The sequence below is a fragment of the Phalacrocorax carbo genome, chromosome 16 (assembly GCF_963921805.1).
Source record: "Phalacrocorax carbo chromosome 16, bPhaCar2.1, whole genome shotgun sequence".
NCBI classification, from domain to species: domain Eukaryota; kingdom Metazoa; phylum Chordata; class Aves; order Suliformes; family Phalacrocoracidae; genus Phalacrocorax; species Phalacrocorax carbo.
This window is the reverse complement of record NC_087528.1, coordinates 4334584-4361251: the sequence shown is the minus strand read 5'-3', so window position 1 is coordinate 4361251 and position 26668 is coordinate 4334584. Positions and strand designations below refer to the sequence as shown.

General features: G+C 46.1%; 2 protein-coding genes across 3 annotated transcripts in view; both read left to right on the top strand.

Moving 5' to 3' along the window:
* The first annotated feature begins 1985 nt into the window (after window positions 1–1985).
* Window positions 1986–2285, top strand: SMIM36 (small integral membrane protein 36). The gene has a single exon (XM_064467324.1). It carries the CDS (start codon window positions 2001–2003, stop codon window positions 2283–2285), a length of 285 nt encoding a protein of 94 aa, XP_064323394.1. The 5' UTR covers window positions 1986–2000.
* MMD (monocyte to macrophage differentiation associated) overlaps window positions 2261–26668 on the top strand; it is a 47395-nt gene continuing 22987 nt past the window's right edge. The window contains exon 1 of one of the 2 annotated variants that reach the window (XM_064467323.1): window positions 2261–2379. In XM_064467323.1, the coding sequence (XP_064323393.1) occupies window positions 2339–2379 (41 nt within the window). In that variant the 5' untranslated portion in view covers window positions 2261–2338. The remainder of the gene's footprint in view (window positions 2380–26668) is intronic. The other variant, XM_064467321.1, reaches the window with a different exon arrangement.

Below are 26668 nucleotides of genomic sequence, written 5' to 3'. Positions count from 1 at the left end.
AAACACTTAATGCCATGTATCTCTCAGCTGCAATTAGACAGAAATCTGAAACCAAGCTATTAGTGTGGAGGACTTTAGAGGAGACAATTCACGTTTGGCAAACTTGCGGGTACTAAATAAATGCAAGGGATAAAAATCCCATAAACTTTCTTTTGCAAACACAGTGCTGAGTTTTCAGAATCCAGGCTGCCACTTGAGGGCTAGTTTCAAAGACTTTAATGTAAAATCCCATATATCTCTCAACATGGGAACTATATAGTATTTACTACTTTGGTACTAATTTGTTTGCAGCAGAACATGATTGAAATTTAAGACCATAAACCCAACCCAATTGCTTTTCAAAGGCACCTGTGCTTCGGAGGCATTTTGGAGGAATTTTCAAAAGGCTTTTGGCTTCCCAGCGAGCACTGAAACCAAATTCTGGCTCCCATCATCATTGCTTTGGAGGGGAAGTGCATAACCAAAGCCTTAGCCTGGCCTGAAAAATCTCAGCCTCATCCAAACCACACTGAACAGCCAGATGCATGGTCCACTTCAGATGCGGCACATGATGCACGACAGACACACAACATGAGGGTCGTGCAAATGTGCATCTTCAGTGCTGTGGGGTTCCCTTCTCCGTGCTAAATGCACCTCTTGCAATGCCAGGCTTGGGATTACTTCTCGATACAAGACCTCTTCTCAGCTAAAGAGCCGTGAGGGCAGGCGGTGGGGGACACACATGATGTTGGCCTTAAAACAAGTGGCATGTGTCGAGGTCTGTGGCAGCAGCATGGCCCCATGACATATTTCTTACAGCTTAGACGCACCGGATCGGATTCCCGCTGACATGTAAAGCCCTTTTCCACAGCTCTGGCAGTGCTAAGAGCTGGGACAGCCTAATCTCTTCCTAAAACCACCCTGTGCTGTAATGCTGACCAAAACCTTGGAGTTTTGCGTGGAAGCGGTGAGTGTGCTGATACATGGTCTGCGGCGCTTGTCAGCATCACCTCCTGCCCTTCCCGTCTGCCTTCCTGGTATCTTATACAGCGGTACCAATTCTCGTTTTTGGAGGAGGGCTGGTCTCTCTAGCATGGTTTCCCAGGGAAACAAGCAAGCGCTGCGTGGGCAATGCATGGCACCTCTACGCGTGCCCCTACTCTCTCATCTGCTTCAGAGATGGAAATCTGGAAGATGCAAAAAGTACTTGCGGGTTTTGTGCCTAGCACTGCTCCCAGGCAGGGGACAGCCACGTTGCAAAGTTGATGTTTTTTTAGCAAGCAGAGGGTCCACACAGGAAAAAGAAATGGGAGGTGCCCAGCCCACAGAAACGCTCCGGTCATGTTGCACCTTCTCGCACATGGGAGACTCCAAGGGGACGGAGCAGCCTGCGGAGAGCTGGCTCCTACAGCCCGGTGTGTGCAAGGCCTGGCTGGGCGTGTGATACAGTGGTGTGACGTGTCCCAGTAATCCTGATCTGGAATTGGGTAATAAGTCTCTCTGATTCACTTTAAAAGCCCTTCTATAGCACAAGGGCAGGGCAAAAAGGTCTTAGTCAAAATCCAAATTAGATTTTGAGAAAAGTTACTTTGCAAATTACTTTCTCCCTAATTCATCTCTGTATTCATTTACTAATTACAGAGCTCAGTTTTCTTCAGCCCACGAGCCCAAACCTACTTGTAGAAGGGAAATTCTGCAAAATGCCCTTAAAGGAAACCCAGTTTGGTACCTGCCCATCAAGGAAAGAGAGTCCCTGAGCAAGGGGGATGTTTTCCTGTCAATATAGCATTCAAATTTAGCTTCTGCCACTGTAGGCAACGTGGCATTAAAAGAAGGAGCTTAAGTTATTAATCTGAGCTGCTTTAATCATCCAGTTCGAGGAAATCCATTGCTACAGGAGACCTGAGGATTAATGTATTTTTACCGCAAAGCCAATACATCTATTCTGATCTGTTAGCGGTTGCCCACTCATGCGTATGAAACTTCATTCTCTGGGTTTGCACTCAATAGCATGGGACCAAATGGAGTTTTATTTGGAGATTGACCCTGTTACCTTGAATCTCATCATTCTGGTAGCTAGTTATGTTATTTTGCTTCTGGTCTTCCTGATCTCCTGTGTGCTTTATGACTGCAGGGGGAAGGATCCCAGCAAGGAATATGCTCCTGAGGTCCCTGCAGATACCCAGCCTCCAATCCGGCTGGTGGTGATGCAGCAGGGCTCCCCCAGCACCTGCTGGGCAAAAGGGCTCGTCTCTGCCTACGGGAACTCCTCTGACCTGCCGGGGAAAAGGACTACTGTTGTGTAAGGGGACCCTGCCTCGGAGCTCCAGTTTCTGCCGATCAGCTTGCCTCATCCGCTATGTTTACCCTCCGTTTGCAAAAGGAAAACGCATTCACAAGGTAAGCTGAGACGCTGATTTATTTGATTTGGTGACATTGCCAAGGGGGTCATTTTGTGTTCAGCTGTGTTCTGCATTGATATAGGCTTGCAATCCTGTCTGCCATCCAAAGAGACTAATTTCCATTTACGCTGCTGCTGCCTGGCAGCCCACTGGCAGTCTGAAGCAGTGACGCTGTTATCTGCTCAGGCACTGAAGAAGGGCCTTGGTTTAATCTCGAGTCATGCTTGGTACCATCATTTTTGCAGGAACACAGTGTTGTTCAAAGCATCCCATCCTTGACCGGCTGAGCCGCCGCTGCCCTGCAGCCTCGGCACATCTTCCTTAGCCAGCAGAGTGCAAATGACCTTGGTAGGCTGTTTATCTCTCCAGTGAGAAAAGAAACGCTAAGGATTTTAAAAGGATACAGATAGTGCCTTTCTGATAGAAGCCAGCTGCTGCTCCCATCAGAATTTAATACTTGCCCTTTGTCTGTAAGGTCCCCAGAGGGCAGGGCCAAGCCTGTCTTGGCGCTTATTTTCCACGGGTAGAACGTGAACTCTGCTCTTACGGGGCAGAGTACCCCTTGCTCCACACAAATCCCCTGACAGGATACAATATGCTTCCTGGAAAAGCTGGGTACACTGCCTCCTGCCCAAGGGAAATAGTGAACCAGGGTAAATTTACCAGTAACATGATACATGTGAGTCACCGCCGCCGGCCGCCCCACTGAAACGGGAGTTTCTGACCCTTTGTAGCAAGTGCAACCTACAACCTGGCTTTCAATGAGCATCTCCACATGTCTGACCCTGCCTCTCGGCCCTGAGCCTTCCTTCAGCTGTATCGTGTTCCAGCTGGGCCGCACGAGGGCTGATATTGTATCTCCAGTATATCTAATGTTATCTGCATCAGGTCCCATTATTCGTCCCATAATTTGGAAACTATAAGTTAAAGGCCTTTTTGGCTAACAAGTTTCCTCCATGTCTTGCTGGTTTGAGGGGAAATGTTGGGGTAGTTGGTTTTGGTTTTTTGTTGGGGTGGTTTTTTGTTGTTTTTTTTTTTGTCCTCCAGCTGAAGCACATAGGCACAGAGATAAGAGGGATGTTGGTCTTGTAGCCACTGAAGTGTAGATGTTCCTGAGCACAGCCAGCTCAGGTCTTGCTCTGTCCCCATCAGCCTGGGCTGCAAAACCCACCTGAGAAACTGGGGAGACCTGGTTGGTGCCTGATGCATTCTGTGCTGGGAGAGACACTCTCTCACTGGTGGCCAAACCAGCTTTTAAAAACTCATTTGGCTGCAGGGAATTCATGGCTTAAGTTGGTTTGTCCTACCCAAACATGTCCATGATTGAGCAAAAAGCTGAAATCTGTTTTCTGGAATCCTAAGATGGGATGCTTAACACCAGGTTACTGTGTCCCTCTAGATAGTGCTTGAGTTACTGTGTATGGTACTCTGACTGGTGGATTTTAACAGGTTATTAGGGGAAAACCAGCACTGGACCCACACCGTTGCAGATGTCAGTCCCATATGCTATTTTACATCATCTTAATGCAAAGTACCCACAGAGTCCTATAGAAAGCTTTGGTAAACATGGCGAGATTTACTACCTGTCTACGTCAGGTGTCGGGGATGACTCACTGGATGCAGTGGTCCCAATGCCTTCAGGACGGGCATTTTAAATACTTCCAGAAATCAACTGCAGCGAATTCGAACCACAACTGAACAAAGCTGTTGGCTGGATTGCATGGTTTGTACTCCAGCTGGGAAGTAACCGGCTGCCTGCACTACAGCCCCAGACGTGCTGATTTATGCACCAGCTGGCAGAGGATCCTGGCACTGGCAAAGAAATCTTGAGATACGGAGTATCTTTTTTTAATCTGTATTTTTAAAAAAGCAGCCAGAATGGTTAGTGGTTTTTTCCTTTGGTTTCTGAATTCTTGAGGGTGAAGTGAGGTTTTGTTTTCAAGCTGTCCTTTGCACCCCTGTGAGTTACAGATACGCCTGGCTTTGGAAGGAAGCCAGAATTGAAAGGAAGGCTCCTGAGAGCTGTGGGCTTGAGTAAAGCCCTGGATGTGATGAAACTGGTAATAAATCAGAAATTGGTGGCATGATCCTCTGCCACATATCATACTGAAATAATTACCTTGAATGTCTTGTTTTAGTTATCTAGCACTGAAGAAGTGCAATTAGTTAGCTGCAAGTTGTAGCGGCTTTGAAGAAACTTGGCAGTGACTAAGCTGCTGGTGTGTTGTGGCCACCGTCACCCACGTAGGCCAGTGTTATCCTTCCTTGGGCTCTCCTACCTGCCTTATCTTCACCTTGTAAGCTCTCTAAAGCTTTTTGTGTGTTCCTATATCATCTAACATGCTAGGAGCCTTCTCAGTGACAAGGCATCCTTGGTGCTAGGGAACAGAAGTAATAATGTTTGCTAAGAAGAAATTGGGGGGAATAAAAAGAGCTCACAAATATCAGTGCGTAGCAGAGCTGTTTTCTTTGTTGACGGTGAGATGTTGTATAAAATGCCACGATGCCAGCAGAAAAGCTCTGCAGCTCTTTGATGGTCATGCAAATAACATAATGATACCATGAGACATCTGCTGTATCTTTGCCACCGTGTTTGTTTATGTAACACATGCAGAGATAGAGACTTGCAAGGCTATGTTAATAAATACTTTTAGATAGCTGAAATCCTCCAGATACGTAGTTTTTTCTAACAGCAAACCTTTTCCGTACAGCAACCGCAGACTTGTGGCTCCCTGAAACTCAGCGGCAAAATTGTTGATTTTGGTGTGGTCAAGTTTTCTCCCTTAAGCTTTGGGAAGCCAGGCTGCAGCGCCGCAGGCGGTGCCGGCGGGGAGGCAGGCAGGGGAGCAGTTTCTAGGAGCACAGTGTTCACTTGTAAGGAAATTTATCAGTTGTGATAGAGTTGGTGGACTCTGCCCTGAAACGTGGAGGTAACAGCAGCAAAGGATACTTTCCTCCTGATAGTATTTCTAAACAGTGGGTAAAATCCCCTTCCACAAAATGGGAGGCTAAAGTCCATCAGGACTTTGCCTTCCCAGTGGAAATAAAATGGCTTTCTTAGTTTTGTCTATACTAGAACAATACTGGTGTATTAGAGCAGTGAGAGAGCCCTTGGGTATGTACAGAGAACCGCAAGTAATCAAGTCAATGCGAGTGAAACTACCGCTTTGTGGAGGTCTCCGCTACCACACTTTACTTAATGACTGTGGCAGGATTAATGCATGCAAATGGGCTTTTATCAGGCCAAGCTGGCAGGAAATCACCCCCGAAGCCACAGTCCCTCAAGTGCCTGCAGTCCTTTGCCATGTCCTTTGCATCATTGCAAGAAAATGGGCACAAACACCCTCACAGCAGTGTGGCTATTTTTCCTGGATTGTATGGTGCAAGAGGCATATCCCCTGCTGGAGTTCACATGGTCTAAAAAGCATCCTGAAAACGGGCTTTGCTGACGGCTATACCCCGAGCTGCGCAGGGGAGTTCTGCGGAAACTGAATCCCCTTTGAGACATCTGCAGCATCTTGCAAGCTCTGGCCCACAGCTGGCAGCATGGGGAAAGCGCTGGGATGTTACGCTGCCGAGATCTACAGCTGCAGTGGACCAGCACACCTGTAGCTCTTCGCACACACTGTATCTGGCTCTTCCATCACTGTTCAGATGATCGTGATTTTGTGCCTTGCTTAATCTTAACTGTGCTTATGTAGACGTGTGTTTTGCCTAGAGAATTAGGTAGTATTTTAAGGCCCGGATATCTAGCATATAAATAGTGTTCTGAAGTAGGTGACATTTGCAAATGAGTAAGATGTTGGTAAAAATTGTGTTACAGTTTATTCAGAAGCAATGTGAGTTGGAGAGCGTTGGATTGAGAGACAAGGATTTAGGAAATATGCTCTGTTCCCAATTCTGTGCTTGGCTTATGGGGCATCCTTGGGCAGCTCACGTTCCCGTTGCGCTTCACTCTATGTGTCTCTGCTGCACATTAATTTTCTCTGCTCTCGGCCCTCTGCACTGAGACTTCTCTCTCTTCTTGGATGTCTGTGCGGCTCATAAGGGGGTTACTACACGGCTGGCATGCAGGGGCTGCACTTGAATTTCACTCTATGAACTAACCCCAGCAGGTTCAAAGAAAACCAAATAAAATATACTCTAACAAAAAATGGCCAGAGTGGGTGGAGCGGAGAAGTCAATGAACAAGCCACGATAAATCTGGGGAAGCCATGGACATAGAGCCTTAAGACACTTGATTCGAGTGAGCTATGGTCATTGTGCCGGCCTGACGAGCTGTAGCTCTGTGGTTACAAGGGAACTGAGTGGTGGTGGGAGGATTTATTGCTGTTCGGCAGGAAGCGGGAATTCAGTCGGCACTGGCTTGCTTTCAATTGGCTTTAGTGCCCTTTTAAAGTTACATATTACTGCTTCTGTAAAGCCTTTATTAAAGGGTTTCACAGAAACAACAGGAAAAAACCCACAGATTTCTAGATTTCTCCAACAGTAATTCAAGTCAAACGTGTCATTAAATTCACTGAAAATACATCTTTCATGTGAGCCTGTTCCACTGTAAATATACTGTCTAAGCCTTCAGATTTTTTTTCAAATCCCTAATAAGCCACTACATATGAAGAGAGGATTAGTCCAGACAGACTAACCCATATTCACAAGGGAGAATTCTTTCCCATGAAGTGAATTTTTTTTTTATTTGAATAGGGATAAATCTTCTCTCATCTTTTATTAGCACATTGTTCTTATGGTGCAAATGCTCATCCTCTGATAGTGCTAAGAATAGAAGCGCAGTAACATGTCCACATCAAACCCCTTGGCTGTAAGAAGAGCCTAAGAATAGTTTTACTGCCTTAGAACCACATCACCTTCCGTTATCCGCTATTCAGCTTGTGTAACGTTGGCGCTTTGGGAATGCCAAGACGTAAGAATTGATACTGAGTGTTTAATTGGAAAAACTGCTCTTCCAGCCATGAGCCAATACTGCTTCATGCTTAGGGGAGCCTTATAGCCCAGCATGCCATCTTTTAGGTGGGTTAAAAACTGCGAGCCCAAGGCTCGACAGCTACCTTTGTTATAAGGCAAAGCGTTGACCTGTGTCTCCTGGTCCTGTTCCAGCACCACCGACTTTGTGACTCTCCCAAGTGCTTGACTCCCTGTGCCGAATCTGTCCCATAGTGTCAGGTCTGGGTGCTGAAAGCAAACGTGTGTGTACTGCTGATGTCCCTAAGGGGCTTCTGAAGCCTGTACCCAAAATAGCTGCATTTCAGGATGAAATGACAGCCAGAGCTGTAGCGAGGATACAAATGAGAAAAGTGTGAAGTGCGGGGGGATGTACGCTGGAGTCTGCTGGTGGTTGCTGCTGCCCAGGATGGCACTATGCCCAGGTGGACTCCTGGGACAGCTGGAAGGACTCCGAGGTGGAAATCTGGTCCTTCATGCTTGAGTGACAGAAAGTTATAATTGTTTATAACTAAGTTGGTCTGACATTCACAGCAGAAAGCTATCTAACTTATCAAGAGAAAATCATACCAGAAATATAAAAAATGGGAAAATCGGAACAGCTGCCATCTCTAGCTCTCTTCCAACAACCGGTTTTGTCTCCTTGCTTGCTCCCTCTCATGTGTGCTGGTTTCCTTGGAGACGCTGCTGCTTTGTTTCCCTCTAATAATGATGCTGCTTGACATTAACCTTCCAAAGAAGCACTTCCACCCTGACCTGACAATTCAGGTACAGTTTCTGGAGACAGATACTTGTCATGAGGCATCTGGGTCCAGCATTTGATCACTCATCCCAGGTTGTGGCTGGGTCACTCTCTTCCTAGATCTGCAGCAGATGCTCTGTGTGGGCAACAGAACTGTGCCCTAGTTTTTCCATCTGTTAATGGCAGTAATAATTGCTACGCAACTGGGGTGTTGGTTGATTTAATTAATATTTATGAAGGAACATGAGCGCCTTTCACAGGCAGTGCTATAGAGATATTGTTAATTATGAGTTATTATATATTACTGTCTCTTCCTGAGTGCGTAGGAGACTTGGACATATTGTTTAAGCACCCACATTTCTCATTCCTTCAGTACTGAAGCTTACTGGGCTCACAAGATAGTTCTTTGTTACCCTAAAAAGACAGTGGACTTTTAGCATGAGCTAAGAATATATGCTTAGCATCTACCTCTATTTGTATTAATGATATTACCTATATCATCATCAATATTTTCATATATTTTTATAGGATCATTTAGGTTGGAAAAGACCTTTAAGATCATCAAGTCCAACTGTTAACCTAGCACTGCCAAGCCCACCACTAAACCATGTCCCTAAACACCACATCTACATGACTTTTAAATACCTCCAGGGATGGTGACTCAACCACTGCCCTGGGCAGCCTGTTCCAGTGCCTGACAACCCTTTTGGTGAAGAAATTTTTCCTAATATCCCATCTAAACCTCCCCTGATGCAGCTTGAGGCCATTTCCTCTTATCCTATCGCTTGTTACTTGGGAGAAGAGACCGACCCCCCCCTCACTCCAGCCCCTCTCAGGCAGCTGCAGAGAGCGAGAAGGGCTCCCCTCAGCCCCCCCTTCTCCAGGCTAAACCCCCCCAGCCCCCTCAGCCGCCCCCCAGCACACTTGTGCTCCAGACCCTGCCCCAGCCCCACTGCCCTTCTCTGGACACGCTCCAGCCCCTCAAGGCCCTTCTTGTCCCGAGGGGCCCAAACCTGAGCCCAGCATTCGAGGTGGGGCCTCCCCAGTGCCGAGCACAGGGGCCCCATCCCTGCCCGGCTCCTGCTGGCCACCCCAGTGCTGACACATGCCCGGGGGCTGGTGGCCTCCTTGGCCACCTGGGCACTGCTGGCTCATGCCCAGCCGGCTGTCAGCCAGCACCCCCAGGTTGTTTTCAGCTGGGCAGCTTTCCAGCCACTCTTCACCAAGCCTATAGTGTTGCATGGAGTTGTTGTGGACCAAGTGCAGGACCCAGCACTGGGTCTTCTCAAACCTCACACAGCTGGCCTTGACCCATCGATCCAGCCTGTCCACATCTCTCTGTAAAGCCTTCCTACCCTCAAGCAGATCAACTCCTGGTGTTGTCTGTAAACTTACTGAGGGTGCACTTGATCCCCTTGTCCAGATCATTGATAAAGATTTTAAACAGAACCAGCCTCAACACTGAGCCCTGGGGAACACCACTTATGACCAGCCACCAACTGGATTTAACTCCCTTCACCACAACTCTCTGGGCTTTGCCATCCAGCCAGTTGTTTTATCCAGAGAAGAGTACACCTATCCAAGCAATTAGCAGCCAGTTTCTCCAGGAGAATGCTGTGGGAAATGTTTTCAAAGGCTAAAATCTAGGCAGACATCATCCACAGCCTTTCCCTCATCCACTAGGCGGGTCACCTTGTCATAGATGGAGATCAGGTTAGTCAGGCAGGACCAGCCTTTCATAAATCCATGCTGACTGGGCCTGATCCCCTGGTTGTCCTGTATGTGCCATGTGATGGCACTCAGGATGATCTGCTCCATAACCTTCCCTGTCACCAAGGTCAGACTGACAGGCCTATAGTTCCCTGGATCCTCCTGTAGACGGCATCACATTTGCTAACTTCAGTCAACTGGGACCTCCCGGGTTAGCCAGGACTGCTGGTAAAGGATTGAAAGTGGCTTGGTGAGCACCTCTGCTAGCTCCCTCAGTGCTCTTGGGTGGATCCTCCCTGGCCCAAGAGACTTGTGTGTGTCTAAGTGGCGTAGCAGGTTGCTAACAGTTTCCCCTTAGATTACGGGGGCTTCATTCTGCTCCCCATTTTCTCGCTCAGGAGGCTGGGTACCCAAAGCACAACTGGTCTTACTATTAAAGACTGAGGCAAAGAAGGCATTGAGTACCTCGGCCTTTTAGTCATCCTTTGTCACTATCTTTCCCCCCACATCCAATAGAAGATGGAGATTCCCCTTAACCCTCCTTTTGTTGCTAATGTATTTGTAAAAACATTTTATTGTCTCTTATGGCAGTAGCCAGATTATGCTCTACCTGGGTTTTAGCCCTTCTAATTTTCTCCCTGCATAACCTCACAACGTCCTTGTATTCCTCCTGACTTGCATGCCCCTTCTTCCAAAGGTCATAAACTCTCCTTTTTTTCCTGAGTTCCAGTCAAAGCGCTCTGTTCAGCCAGGCCAGTGGTCTTCCTCGCTGGCTTGTCTTTCGGCACACGGGGACGGCCTGCTTTTGCTCCTTTAAGATTTCCTCCTTGAAGAATGCCTGGCTTTCCTGGACTCCTTTGCCCTTCAGGGCTGCCTCCCAGGGGACTCTGTTGATCAGTCTCCTAAACAGGCCAAAGTCTTCCCTCCGGAAGACCAAGGTAGCAGTTCTGCCAACCCCTCTCCTTACTTCTTCAAGAATCAAAAACTCTATCATTCCGTGATCGCTGTGCCCAAGCCAGCCTCCAACCATCACATCATCCACATGTCCTTCTGTGCTCACAAACGACAGGTCCAGCAGGTGCCTTCCCTAGTTGGCTCCATCACCAGCTGTGTCAGGAAGGTCTCTTCCACACACTCCAGGATCCTCCTAAGGCCGTTTCCTCTCCACTGTATTTCCAGCAGACATCTGGTAACCTGAAGTCCCCCACGAGAACAAGGACTAGCAACTGTGAGACTTCTCCCAGATGCTTGTAGAATATTTTATCCGCCTCTTCGTCCTGGCTGGGTGGTCTGTAACAGACTCCCACCACGATATCTGCCTGCTCGGCCCTCCCCTGATTCTTACCCATCAACACTCAACCCTATCGCCACCATCATTAAGCTCCAGACAATCCAAACACTCCCTGACATACAGGGCTACCCCACCGCCTCTCCTGCCTTGCCCATCCCTTCCGAGGAGTTTATAGCCATCCATTGCAGCACTCCAGTCGTACAAGTCATCCCACTGTGTTTCCGTGATGGCAACATTTCTCATCAACCACCAACAGCTCTGCAGTTCCCAGCCCTCCAGGCAAAGCACGCAGGTTGCAATGGCAGATAAGGTGTGAACCCAGGGACGCTGGAGGGAAAGAAAAACTTTTTACTGAGATGGGAATAGTATTTTATCACTTCTCAGGGCATTAGTTTTAGACCAGGTTTACACTGGAACCAGGGTGATTTAATAATAGGTGGGTGTTTTTATCACTAGCAAAACTCCAATGCATGAGACACGATTACACCGGGAAAACATAATTTGACAGTAAGCCTTATCTTGCTTGCTGAAACTGTGTGTGCTAACTTGGCAAATAACCGCCTTAATTAATTGAAGCTGTATTTACATTTGACAGAGGAAGACAACTTGTAGGGACATGCCATCAAGTCTTTTCTAGTGCAGACAAGGCTCTATAAAGCTGCATTTTTATTTATATACCTCTGCAGAATTGAAAATCGGGCAGCGCTTGTAAAGCCAAGTGTTTTGTCCCTGGGGTATTGAATAGAAGGCAAATCTTTGGCATCGGGAGGCTTCATGTTTGTTTTGGGAAGGAGAGCTGGCAGGGATCCCAATGCTAACTCTGAACATCTGAGGAAAAGGCTGGCTGGAAAGAATTATGTCGTGACGCAGACAGGGGAAAGCCAGGAAATTCAAAGCCAGGACAGAGACTCCTACCTTAACTCGTTCTGGCATGGAAAAAATAATTGTGAAGTGTTAACACCACATCCTTGGGACGCATATTTATGAAACGTGCTGGTGTTTAAGAGTTTCTTGGGAGGATGGAGCCTTTTACCAATTCATTGTGGCAGAGGTTAGAGAACTGCTTGGACAAGTGGGAGCTTTAAGCCATAACTGGAGAAGATATGGCTCATCATTGGCAAGTCTGTGTTTCTGCAACTGTCTTGGCAGGGTTATTTGGCCTGGGAGGACACAGGCTGCTCTCCTGTTATTACCTCTATGAAGTTGAAGGGACAAAGAACCCTTTTTCTTTCCCTCCAACTAACTTTGTCTCACCAGCTTTGCAATGTGGCAGATCCTGCAGGTTCCGTCCTCTCGTGATTTTGCGTTCTCAGTATTACAAAAGTCCATCTGCTTCTTGGGGTGACAGTTAAACCGCCATTAGGAGGATGTAAGATACTGTCACGGGCTGGTTAATGGAAAACAAGTTTTGCAGACGGACTCACTGCTCTTCCCCTTTTACAAACAGAAAATGCTTTGCTTCTTTATCTGCTTAAGGTAAATGCGTGGTTTTATTTCGCTGCCTATTTGCTCTGTTAATGTGCAGTGGAAGAGAGGATCCCCGAGCCCGGGGTATAGCACCCGAGAGGAGCGGGCAGCAGTGTTTGTGGTAAGAGGGCAAAGAAAGGTTCCAGCACTGGGAGGGCCAAACGGTGCCTGTTAAACCTTCCCCCAAAGGTTACCAAAGCCTGTCCCGCAGGGCAGAGCTTCAAAGCGCAGTCACGCTGTAGGGCTGCGGTTTCCTGTTTTGTTTGACAGCTGCTTGGGAGGAGGCAGGTTGTGACCGTGGTTTGTCTGTGCCCTCTCTACCGGGAAGCACACAGGGTAACCTGGAGTAACAAACGTTAGAGAAGCCAGATCATTTCCATTTTTTTAGAGCAGAAGTCAAGGCATGCTTACTAGATGAAAATGTTGAAGGGAAATGGCTTAGGGCCAGGCTGTGCCCTCATCGCACAAGGGTGAAGCACCTCTCTTTGTTTCTACACTTAGCAAAGTCTTGCTCTTACCTGGACTGGACCAGGTCCAGTTTTTTGCTATCGCTTGCTTTCCAGGCAGGTGTACAGCAGCAGTCTCACCTGTCTGCCACGCAGAGGGCACCCTTTGATCTCCAGCTACTTCCCACCCCATGCGCACGGGTGGAGCCAAAGCTGGGTCTCAGCAGCCACCTGCACTGGCTCAGAGGCCAGACCCCGCAGGATGAGCGCCTGGACCTCGCCAGGATTGCAGCAGTGCACATCCTGAGCAGGGCCAGGTGGGACGTGTGCTGCCAGGGGCACGGCTCTGAGCTGGAGCGGTGCGTAGCGATGCTGCAAGCGCGGGGCGCCCTCCTGTCACCACACCCTGTTCAGCGCAGGGCTTGAAAGAGCCTCTTGGGTCAGAAGCATTTTACCGCTCCCATTTGACTTCAGTGCTACCCCGTCAGGTTAGCTCCGCTCCTACAGGGCACCAGCTTTTCTGCCTCTAGTGGATAAACCTCTGCCAGCCAGATCACATCCGTCTCAAACTCGCAGAATAACCTGCCAGAAGGCAACAAGGACTCAGAGAAGTTCTGAGTTCAAAGGGGCTCTTTGGGCTTAAAACTTGCAGCGTGCCTGATTGTGACTTCAACCTGGGGCGGGGACAGCAAGTGCCCAAAGTGACTGGAGAAGGACAAGGCTGCCACACTTCAGAGAGAGAAGTAGGTTTGTAGGTACAGCCCTGGCTGCTGGCACAGCACAGGTTCCTGCAAGGGACATATGGCAAAGTCAGAAAATGCTTTAATGTTTTGCCATGGATTTAAAAAATGGAAACAATCATAATGCATATCTCCTAATAAAAGATAATACGGAAAGAAAAGCAACTATATCAGCTTCTTTGATTGTTATACCCATATTAATGAATAATGCAGGCATACACCCACACATGTAGAGACACGTGTCTTCGTGCACATAATTACAGGTTGTTGTATAAAGATTGCAGGTGCTTCTATTTTAACCCTGTATTACAGTATCTTGAATTCAACACAGCAGTCATCCCAGCTTGATTCTCATTCTTCACCTCACCTCGGACTGCCTTCTTTCTCTTCTCCAGAAGCTCATGGGACAGGGCAGATGATTTGAAAGTCAACTGCATAAAGTGTAACTACTGTCCTAAGCATCGCCTTTCCAAAAAGCACATTCTGGGATACAGGTACAGCCCACTGTGTGCACTTTGTCTCCCCACAAATCATTGGTCTTTCCATGCTCCAGTTTTTGGATTTGCAGGGGCCAGATTCTGCGTTCTGGGACTTAGGCGTGATCCTGGACCGGCTCCAAAGCCGGCAGGCTGCGCTCTGCTCTCCCTTTCCCTGCTGTCGGCGGGAGGTTACTCAAGGTAATTCAACAGGATTTCAGTGGAAATACCCAGGGGCGACATGAGTGCAGGTGCAATGCAGGAGAGAAGGTCCACATTTGCATGGGTACAACCAGGATTAATATTTGGCTGCCGTGCTGTGGAGCCTGTGTCAAGACACAATTTGGCTGCTGGATGTTGCTGCCTGAGCGTTTCCGCCATCGTCTGTGGTTTCAGGTCGAGCCACTCTCTGGCTGTCAGTTTTCACACTCCCTTTGCTGCTCTTTGTACAACAACATGACCACTAATTGCTCCAGCTAATTATGTGTTAAAAGACAGTATCTTGGTCCTCAGACCAACCCATAGATTTGAGGAAAGCTTTCCTGAGAAGCAAAGGCAGTTACAGCTATGAACAGCCTAAAACCATGTCATTAGAGCGTGCACCTGGGTGACAGAGCACTGCGCTGTGTTTTCCTTTCAAGGGCCTCAAGCAATGTTTTTTCTTAAGTCATCAGTCACGATGCTTCATAGTGGACAGATGGCATTCTTCAAGTGGAGATGGGACGCATGAAATCAAATATTTGTTTCCATTTTAGCTAAAATAATTGGTCTAATCAGACTGTCTTCCTCTGACGTCTGTCCAGCAAACACAAACTACAAAGTGGCAAGCAACAGATCTGGATGTAAAACTCCAGTCCCTCCCTAAGAGACTGGGTGTCCTGTTCAGCAGAGATTTCACTGTGTTCCTGAGGCTTTCTTGCATTATTTAAGGTTTGGTGCAATAACAAAAATAGCTGCTTTGCTTCTTTTAACGACTTTAGTATCTGGCAAAGCACCTCATTCTCTGAGCAGCTTTGCACCTTCAGAACTGGAGTCGTGTTGATATAAACCCTGCAAAACCTCCCGTGCAGAGGGGATGTGTAACACTACTGATACGGCAGCGCTGGCTGCTCCTCACCCAGCCCGGGCCAGCTGCTGGTAACAAGACCCTTGTTTTTGTCGACCTGAGATCTCATTTCTGGCAGACCTGTACAATGACCTGTGCATCACGGAAGGCAGACCTGTACACAAGCTACAAATCATCAGGTCTTTTCTTTCACTACCTTTTGCATATAAGGTAAAAGCAGTCCTACTTTCTTTTCACAGTGCAGTAATTTATCACTTGACAGTGGCTTAATGAAAACCCTGCTGTTCTCGCTGGAATTTGAGAATCGACATTACAAAGAAATCCTTCCTTGACCTTTCCTTCTTGGCCACTCCTGGAAATTAGAGTGTCTTCATTTTAATGAGCTCAGAGGATTGGGGAGTTGCAAGAAAAAAAACCACAGCCTCACAAGTACCTAGCCTCCTCTTGTGAATACGTCAGGACATGTTTTTAGATACAGAGCTCTCTTACCTGAACAGGCTTGTGCTCTCCTTATTCTGTGACTTCTCTAGCTGAGCTATTTCTTGGCTCCAGCCTATGGCTTATGATGCAAGGCAATGTTTACTTTGTGTGAGGTATGTTGCAACATATAGACCAGATCTTCAGCCAGTATAAATCATGCCAGTCTTTGCTCCCCTCTCTATCACTTTGGTGGTCAAATCGAGATGGCAAAATATGGGTGACCTGTCTCTGTGTGTGTATATATATACACACACATATAAAAACACGAACACAGATTTGCAATATATATACGCATCTTCGCAAGGCTTCCAGGAGCTGCATCTAAACTGACAATGCAATTGCACAAGCAAAATGGAAGAAAACACACTAAATGGAAATTACAGTAAGAACAGACTGAGGGCATGAGACGATGATTTCAGGGCTTGCCTCTTTCCCAAGGGAAGATGGAGGGATCCCTGGAGCTGCTCGATTCCCTCCCTGTGGGTCTGTTCTTGGCCACGCGGGCTCTGAACCGTGCCCACGCGCAGGGATGAACGGCGGGTGATGTGGAGACAGAGCCTAGCACCTGCAGCGCCATCCTCACGCTGGCTGGGACCTGACCTCTGCTTCAGGGCCGGGCGACTGCTGCTTTTCTAGAGGGATGGTCTGTGACTAAGTACCCACTGCCTGCAGGAGATTGTAAAGGAAAACAGAATATTTGTCAGCAGTCGAAAAACTCAGCTGGATGGTTTTTTTTTTACCAAAAAGTTTCAAAACTGGCCAGGCATCTCGTTGCGTTTCAGGGTACTGAACATTTTCCTTATTTTACCTTTTTTGTTGGGGGAGATAATTCCTTCCAGAACTAGTGTTATGGGGTCAATCATCAATTTCAAGGCCAAGCTCATGGCTATGGAAACAGTCCTCCTCTCTTCTACTAACCTGAGTGCCTGATTAGAAATCCAGTCCGCTTTCACAGTCGGGAGAGGGATGGGCGCCTCCAGAGGAAATTCAGATCTTAGTTGGATTTTGCCTCTTCCAAGAGAAAGCCGAAGGTGACACGGCACTTCATTTGGATGCTTAAGGTTCAGTGGGAGGAACACAGGTTTGGTCTCTGCTGTGCATGTTGGGTTTCTGGTCCTGGAGGTGGCGTGAGCACAGCTGTATAGAAGTTCCACTGCAGCTCCGTGTCTTAGAATATGTTGTGTGAACTATACGTTAGAATTTGTATAAGCTTGGATGTTGTTTAAATAATAGTATTTTGTAGTAATACACATGCTATCTTGCATACATATTTATTTAGTAGCAAGTCGGAAAGCTTGAAAGAGAACCGTGTTTGCAAATGGCGGTAACAGCAAATGTTTCCTTCTCGTGTCGGTGTTGTGCAGCACATAACGGAAGCCAATATATAACTGAGAATTTGTAGGAAGGATCATTTATTCTATCAATGTCAAATACACAGGTAAAACAGTATGAGTCCATATTTATATTTGCAGTTGATTAGCACAAATAGATGGTGAAGTGAACAAAAAATAAACCATACTGAAATAGGGAAGTGTCAGTAAACCTTTCCTTACTGCTGCTTTTATCCAATGTTAGCGCTGTGCGCTCCCAAACCAGAACTGAATAGCTCAGCTACAAGGAGAGCCAAGGAGGAAAAGACAGTAATTATTGTTTATGCAATCAAAGTAAAATCTGGGAGGAGCAGCTCTATGTAAACATGGATGTTGCTATATGAAGGGATGTATGTGCATATATAAGATTTCCTTAGGCCTTAAATCACGACAGGAGTCTCGCAGTGATGCTGCGCCAGGATGGGACTTCTCTGCACAGAGCAGACCTGCCATTGGCCAAGGGGTTCTTTGCCTAAGGATGGCTTTAACCTACGCTGGTTTTAGCCCATTTTTTATAACAAAAAAGAAGAGCTACACTACCTCACCTGCAGGGCAGCAGAAGACAGGGCTTACTCCTTCAATGCTGCCTGAAGTCCCAGCATAAGGAAAGTGATTGCAATTTCTTTGATCATGTCAAAAAAAAGTTTGCTGTAGCTGACAGTTTCTGCCTGTGGCCTCTCTGGGGAGCTGGGTGTTATTTTTCCAGGTGGGATGGTTAATAGACACCAGCTTTGCCACTATAAAATGAGGAAAACAGCTGCAGTTTTTACAGTCGGGTAGCTAAGCATGGTCATCCCTAAGTAGGAATATTGTGTTATGCTCACCTAGCTGTGGTGCAGTAAAAATTACACACGCCTCGTCTCCCCAGGGATTTTACAGCTATGAAACTGCGGCACATTAATTATCCTGCCGTCAAAACAAACCATTCTCCTGCGCTGAGGACAAAGCCGCTGCTTAGAGCTGGCCTCAGGAGCTGGAATAGCAGGGGCTACGTGAGGTCAGGGCTGGAGGTGAGCTGGCAGAGCTCCCCGGGGCAGGCACGCAGAGTGGCTGCCCGCATTCCCACGTGCTTAGCTCGAGCTCAGGCTACGTCCCCTGCTATCACGCCCTTTTTTGAAAACAAAAGAGAACAGCTCACCACCTCTGCTTTGTGAACACCAGAGGAAGGATGGGCATCATCCCATTCCCCTCCAAGCTGGGAACTCTCTCCAGCATGCAACACTTCCCAGCTGGCATAGCCACACCATAGCCCACGCTGCGACCAGCCTTTTTTCAGCAGCCGGAGCGTGTGGCGGGGGGGTCAGAGTGGGAGTCCCTGCTGGGGCCCATCCTCATAAAGCTTCAAAACCAGTAGCAGATGACTGGGACGCAGTCCCTCATGGGCTGATCAGTCCTTCACCATGCTAAGACTGAAGTGCTGATGAGCAGGGCTGGTGCCTTCATGACGCTGTTCTCCATCCCTCCTCCGTCAAACCCTAGTTGCAGTGGGTAAACTGTGACCAAAACAGAGATTCTGAACTTCTTGGTTTGTGTTTTCACATTTTGGTATAAAAAGCAGGATTTGGGATGTAAAACTGTGCAGCTCATCAGCCAGAGCAAGGGTCCAGAGAGGCGCCCTGGCTTACACCGGCTGCGCTGGAGTCACAGCTCTCGAGAGCGGCTGAGGGTCTGCCCTTGAAGCTGAGCAGAACGGCTGGTTCATTCCTGTCGTGCCATGTTTGGCGTTGAGTGCAGGACTGCTTTCGGAGGCAGGCACGTTTATCACCCGCAGCAAAGTTAAATGGAGAGCCAACCTTTTCGGCAGCTTTTTATTGCAGGGAGGGGACAGGGTTTATGTGAACTGGATTTGTGAAGGTGGTTGTACAAATATTTGTTCTCTGCTCCCTAGCAGCAAAGGGATGAGTACAAACAACATCTCCATTTAAGGTCCCACTCACTTGTTACAAAATACTTGATCCAATTTTGGTTTTGTCACGGACCTTCAGCTTGTTTTGTAGGTTGTGTAACGTGTAGCTCAGCCCCCGCTCCGTAGCACTGAATAAAGGCAAGAGTCTTGACAGAGCGATGCTGCAACGATGGAAATCCTCCTGCACAGGGAAGAGGTTTGGTCTGGGTAGTGGCTGTAAAAAGGGCACTTTTGGGATCCTCAGTCACTAGTACAATTCCATCTGTATCTAGTTCTTGCAAGCATCCATCTGCACCCCGTGGGCGCAGGATCTAGCCGCAAGCATCCAAGCAACAGCGTACCCAGTGCGGGTGGTTATTTACCCAGTGAGACTTGGCTGCTCCAGGCAGTTCCCTCTCCTGCAGTCACTGCCTCAGAAGATACTGTTCTTACCATAACAAAAAGAAATTCTAGAGAGAAAAAAATTCACAGGAAATACTTTAGCACGCAGATTCAGTGCACGAGTTAGATTAGGACTGCTCTGCAAATGACCCAGGATCAGACCAGATTATCGAGACCAAGGTGTGTAAGACCTCTCCCTCCCAGCTTGGCTTAAACCTTAGGCCACATATTGAAAGGTAAAGAGAAAATGAAATACTGAATAGCTGCTCCCAAAGTGAACGTACTGTGTGTACATAGTATCCAGTGTGTGATTTTTTTCTTACAGGAAAACTACTGTTTGATTATGGCAATAAATACTGTGCCGTATCAGGCATATGCAGAAAGACTAAGCCAGAGCTGACTTTACTCCTGGTGCTCCCTAATGTTAAGGCCTTTGATTTTGCAACTTTACTACTATTCTTTTATGCTGTAGGTGGAGACATTTTGTGTTTAAAAATATTTCTTTTCAAACCATCCCTTGTGTGGTGGAGCACAGGTCTCTGCTGTGCCTGTCGGACAACTGTAATAAAAAGAACATTTGAACGAGCTATCTCAGATGATTCAAAAAACATTTAGCCTTAATTTTCATTTGTGATTTCACATCGGACTTATGTCATCACTGCAGTTTGATATTAATATTTCTGAAGTTTAAGTACAGGAACATACCTGGCAGTTGTTTTTAGTAAGTTCCCCATTAATGTCTACTTAACTGGAGACAGTCGAGCACACATTTAATTATGGAGATGTCTGCATGACGGCATAGAATCTCAAACACAAAAGAAACACTCTTTTAATATGAATAATCTGGAGATTTAAAAGTATCAGTCATCTTTAAATAGCAATATATTGATGACTAAAGCAGCACTAACGTCTGTTGCACTACGCAGCCTGTAGTTTAACAACCATTTATTTTAACCTCCTACGTTGGAGCCATGCAAGCGGAGCCATAGCGTTCCCTTCGGTTTGGATGGGATTGATGTCACTGTCCAAAGGCTGGGCCTCTGCTCCCCCAAACTCTGGAAAAGGAGGAAAGAAATGGGCTCCTCCAGAGCATCACCTGCCCTCTGCTGAGGGGCATCTCTCCTCGAAGGAGACTCCCTCCTTTTAGTCTTGAAGGACACTAAAGATCTTTTAAATAGTTAACGTTAGTTCAAATGTACCCTATATAGCTCCTGCCAAAATATGGGGATTTCCACTGAAAAACTGAAATGGGCTTTAGAAAACCCTGATATAAACTTTTGTCATTTTCACTGAAATCTCTGCAGAGCGCCTTCCCAGCTCCAAGGGAGCTGAGAGCTATGGGGGTCTTTTCTACAGTTGAAAAAACCTAGTATTTGAGTAAAATACTACGACAGGACTCCAGTAAAATTACAAAGAACTGGTAGCAATTCAGACACCACCATTCGTCCTTGTATTAGGTGTGAGGCTGTTTGAAATGAGTCCCGTAGAGTCGATAACAGCAGTGCAGGCACAGCTGCCAGCCAGGGGCCAGCGAGGGCGCGGGCAGATGCCACCGCAGTGGTTAGTGTGTGACATGTACCACCGGCCACACGACAGGCGAGCAGCAGCACGCCTTCCCCAGCCTCACTCTCACACCAGGGCTGTATCTCACCCTGTAATTTATAAAATTGATCCTGCTAAAAGCAAACAGAAAGGAAGAGAGTGGTGTGACCTCAGCCAGGAGGAATGGTCCAAGCTCAGCGCGGGAACTCCCGGGCTTTGCTCTGCTGCCAGCACCACGTCCCGGCCACTGGGGAAGCTACTGAGGAAACAGATTTTGAAAGCGTGGCCTTCCTCCAAGGCTCTGGGTTCCATCCCAAAAATGTGGCCTCGCAATTTTGCATCCACGAGCTATGGAGAAGGCGGCTGTAACGCCCAGTGCAGCAGAGCAAGGTAAGCCCCGGTGAGGATTCCCGCTCCTCCCTCTGGATAACCAGGAAGCAGGCCAGAAGTGACAGTTCCTGAAAAGCCATGCTCTGCACACACAGACACCGCTGTTTCAGCTCTTCATCAGGGACATTGTCTGTTTATTTTTTTATTTTGTTAAGCCAATTTATCTTCTCCTTGTAAATATTGCCAGCTGAGCCTCCAGACCCAGGAATCTGGAGGACAGGAATTTGCTGTCTGAGGGTCCAATCTTGAAAAACACCTTGAGGGACTCCTGTGCCCCTCTGGATTGTTGTTTATCCACTCGCTATCCAACTGGCCTCTAAAAACCTCCCAATTATTAGGGTTTTTTCCCCTTTAGGCCATCCAACAGTTACGCAATGGGTCAGAGTCTCATCAGTGTCAGTCCAATCACTCAGTTACATCACTGGAATGCTGTAGACTTTCATCCACCACAACAGAAAGAGAAGTCAGGTCAAAGACTATCTGAAAACTTACCCCTTCAGCAAAGATAACACAATTTATAACTCTATCTCAAGGGTGGGGTGAAAAATATATGGATGCTGGAGGCAAGGTTGCTAATAGCAGCAACATCTGTTTTGCAACCACTCTGTTTGTCAGCTGAGTAGACAAATTTGCACTGGAATCAAAGCTCTTGATGCCACTGTCTCTTGCAAGTCCTCTAGCCTCTCAGCAGCTTGGCCTGTCCACCAGTAATTAAATGGTACATACCACGAGTCTGCTGTTGTCCAGAAGGGATGTTGTGAAACTGAACTTGTTTTACTCTTTGTAACATACCACAACCAAGAAGAGTGTCTGGATTTTTCCCTTGAATCCCATGAGTTATTTCTGCATAAACAATAGAAAAAAAAGTCTCTCAACGTATCAGGGGAATCACAAGTTAGACAATCACCCGGCTCTTGTCCCTGCCAGCCCCTCCGCCCCCTCTTTCCAAGGCTAACAAGTGTTATTTAGATCGGGAGATATGGCAGGGACAGTGTGTCTGATGTTTGTTGGGCTCTAGTAAAGAAAATACTCATTTTGCTTCTGAGTTTCATTTGTAAGCAATAGAGAAAAATGGATTCATATTTTACTAAGTGTTTATAAAACCCAGAAGACCTGAGATAATGCTGTGCATTGGAGTATGGGTGTTCTCTCCCTTTCCAAATGTATTTAAGGAACCTAAAAAAAAATAAATCTAACAAGCTGTCAGCAAGATGCTTTGTGAGAAAGCCCCACACGTTGCTGGCAGGAAGGGCAAAGTGAGTTCACAGGCTGCCTGGCTCCGGGCAGCCCCTGCCAGTGAGGCTGAGCCCCTGCGCACACCGGTGTTTCATGACCCACGCAGGGCAGTCAGGCACCTCTTCAATTCAGCTGACTTCCACTCATCTTGATCTTTACCTCCTGTATTTGTTTATTTCTAAACTATTGAAAAAGCTAGGTACCATTTTAAGGCAAAATATAATAATAGAAAAAACATAATTCAAGCAAGTGTCTTAAAAATCTCAAAATGAGACACTATCCAATCCGAGTAAAATTTCAACCATTTAACCACTGACAAGAAATCAATTTGATTTCTTTTGCTAAATATGTTTAAAATCTCCAAGCAGTCCAAATGGGATGTGGAAATCATTTCCTCTCAGATGACAAACAACGGGCTAAATTCCCCCCCTCTGTTCACTTTAGACTTGACTTAGAGCTGATAGGAAACAATGAGAGTCTTTCCGTTAACTTAAATGGATTTTATGCCAGACCCATTAAGTAACAGCTTATTTCACTTCATTGATTGTGATGTCAAAAATGAGGTATTAAGAATGATTATGGATGGCAGACACATTCACAGAGCAAAAACCCAATGGTGGGAAGAAAAAAGGAGGGCAAAAGTTTTTGCACGTCAATGTCATAAAGATCGATTAACGTTGGTCCACTTTGCCTGTGGAAAGGAATTTAAACACAGAACTGGTTTATTCTGGCTTTGGTACAAGTGTCAACATTTTTCATTTACTTTTGAAAAGGCAAAAAATTGTGGATAAATAAAATATTGGGGCCAAAGACATATAATTTGCCCTGCACAGGTAACACGTTGCTAGAAAAATCTTCAAAAGCCTCCCCTTTTGGAGGCTTAGCGTGGATGCCAAAACCCAACATCTGCGAGAAGGCAATTAATGCTCTTTTTTTCCCCAAGAGTGGGGTGCAGCTGGTGGTGATGCTTTTCTTTGCAGAGAAAATGAGACCCCATGAGTGCAACTGGAGGATTGGGTGGGAGGCTCGGTCTCCCAGGATCTGCTGACACCGAAAGTACATGTTGTTATAATACAGTTAGAGTAACTCTCTATTCTCTGTTGCAGACTTCCTCAAGGCAGGCCTCAACACAGAGTCTCATGACTCTCTAACTCCTCTGGTTTAAGAAACTGAACAGTGATTTTTCAGGGGTTCTCCAGGGGTACAGTCCAAGCTGACCCAGAAGACAACGTCAGCTGCTTAGCTCCCAAGTCAGGTTGTCCTGATTTGGCCTTTTGTATAAAATTCTCTTTATGAGTGAATTTTACCTTTATATTGCCTTTTGATAAACTCCTATTTGCCTGTTATTTTAAATTACGTACTGATTTCTTTTGGGGGAACTGATAGATATTCCAAGGGCCGTGGGCCACTCAACCATAACCAGCAGGTTAAAATCCTTGATCATCTTTTTTATGGTGCAACTACTAAAAGCCAAAAAACCCTGATATTTGTTATTTCTAAACAAGCCGTGAATTCTGGTACCTTTATGACTACAGCTTCTCAAAGGAAACGCTACAGAATCAATATCTCAAAGCAGGATATTTCTGTATTTTTTGAAGTAGAAGTTCTCCGCAGTCATTAACAGACTTGATTCATCAGATGACTCAGAATTTGTGCAGCTGGTCCAAGGCCAGTACGGAGACTGATGAGTGCTGCTTTTCTCTCCTCCTCTAAAGATGCCATCTTGTCTCAGTTACACAAAACACCTCCTGCCTTTGTGTCAACCTCTTCGTCTAAGGAGAAGGTTGAAGGTATAACACGCAACGAGGAGGAACTTGATTTTTCACTCCCACAGGAACTTCTTTTTGCAACAAATAAATCAGTGTGGTCCTACTAGAAAATGTTACTGATTGAAATACACTTGAGGTACATCATGAATCCAGATGAACCCAAGTTTTCTAATCAAAACAAGGAAAAAATATCAGTGTTTTTGAAACAGTCTCAACAACTGGTATGTTAGAAGATGTGTTTTGAGGATTAAGTATGCCACGAGACCTTAGCCACTTTCAAAAAAAGACCTTTTCATATTTTCCTTTGTTTGAAAAGATAGATTAAGATCAAATTTGATAATCTTTGGTTTTCTCAATATGCGTTTTGAAATCTATGTAATTTTCTTTACCCCTGGAAATGCAATACGTGCCAGGACTATTATTTGATATACAAACCAAACAACTGCAAAATAATGTTTCTCCATTATTTTCCTGAAGATGCAATTAAACTTCATTAGTCACATAGATAATCAAATTATAATTTCATGTCTCTTGTTTAGGAGCTTAACTCTGACTGATTTGAAGTCTCTAAATCAGTGAACAACCAACACACATTCTCTCTGCATTTGGTTTAAGTTTTCTGAACAATTGGAGCTTACATTTTCTATGACATATTTGGGGTTTTTTTATTATAAAAATCCAGACTCACACCAAATTTTAAAATTATAATAATTCAGCCATTGCTTTCAAAGGGGTTCAATGGCTCAGTTCACAGATGATTAAAATAGTAAAATAATTTTAAAATATCACTCTCTTCTGAGAGTTTATAGCTACACTACTCATTTCCCATTAATTGCTTTCATATTAAAGATTCCTATCGACTCGCAGTACTTCTGTAGTATTCCGCAAGCTAACTGTTTATTGGCCCCACAAAATCTTGTGGGTTTGTGGCCACAAAAAATAGACGTTTCTCAGAAATACTGACAAAAGAGAAACCTCCAGCAGAATATCAAACTTCATTATCTAACCCAATCTAATCTAATACAAGGCACGTCCCTCTAAAATCACTTGTTTTACTTGCAGTAAATCTTCTCTATTACATTACTAGGTAATGCTGTAATCCCATTTCAGGTTAATGCTGGCAGCAAGAGCGCTGTGACATCAGGTAAATGTTTATGCTTCAACATTTCCACTGCAAGTGGCTGTATATGCCAAGGAGCCAGCCCTTCTTAGGTACCTGTATCACCCTGGAAAAGTTGTCCAGACCAGAACTAATTCCATTAGTGTTTGGAAATCTATTTATAAACCTGCCTTCAGTGGGATGACCTTATTAATTAGATTGGGGGGAAGGCTGAGGGAGGGAGAGGCGCTCATTTCACAAGACCGTTGACAGGCATTTCAGTAAGAGATGCTTCTCCTTCGCACTTTACTCAAAAAAAGACTGTTAGATAAAGCAGAAATCTGGGTCAGTTTGCAGCAAGGAAAAAAAAAGAGCTACACCCATGCTGCCTGCAGGACCCTCGTCCTGGTTCAGACCCAGAGCGAAACTTTTTACAAGGTAGCTCTGCTGCCATGTGTCCTCGGATGCACCGAGAAAGCCCGAGTCCTTCTCTGAAGGGCTCTGGGTTGATTTGCCCACCTGATCTGTACCGCAGAGATGTGTTTGAGGGCATGCGAAGAGGAAGCACAACCTCAAGCTTTTCCCCCAGAGCACCCCACAGCTCGCACTTTAGCAGGAGCTTGTGCCCAAAGAGGAGCACACAGCGCTTCATCTCGGGCTCACCTGAGACCTACTGTTGTCCTGGTCTTACAGTCCACATTATTGCAAAACCGCTTTCTATTAGAAACTTGAAGAAGAAATAGAATTTCCTTCCAAAATCGCATCAGTAGGTTACATTTTACCAGCCAATAAGATCTTTTTTAGAATGTATACGATAGCCACACACACATCTGAAGCAGGCACTCAGTAACAAACACACTTACTTCAGAATTTGTTCTCTAAATCTAAGGAAGGGAAAGAGCTTTGCCTCTAAAGCTCCTAAATCAAACCTTAGTGAAAGCATCACCTTCCTCCATTATCATGTGCACCCCTGAGAGAGGAAGGCTTGATCCTCATATTCTGTTTGTTATGAAGTCAAAAGAAGACAGAAGGGTATTTTTTCTCCACCCTTATTTACCAGAAAAGCTTGATTTATTCTCCCATGTAGACTGGGAGTGGAGAGGAGTTTCACCTGTCAAACTTGTTTCCCGTGCCTCATTAAGGGCCCCGTGCTGCATTACATTGGCCAAGAGCTTCCTGAGCCGTAGTGCGCTGCCCTGCTGCCTCCAAAGTCAGCCTGG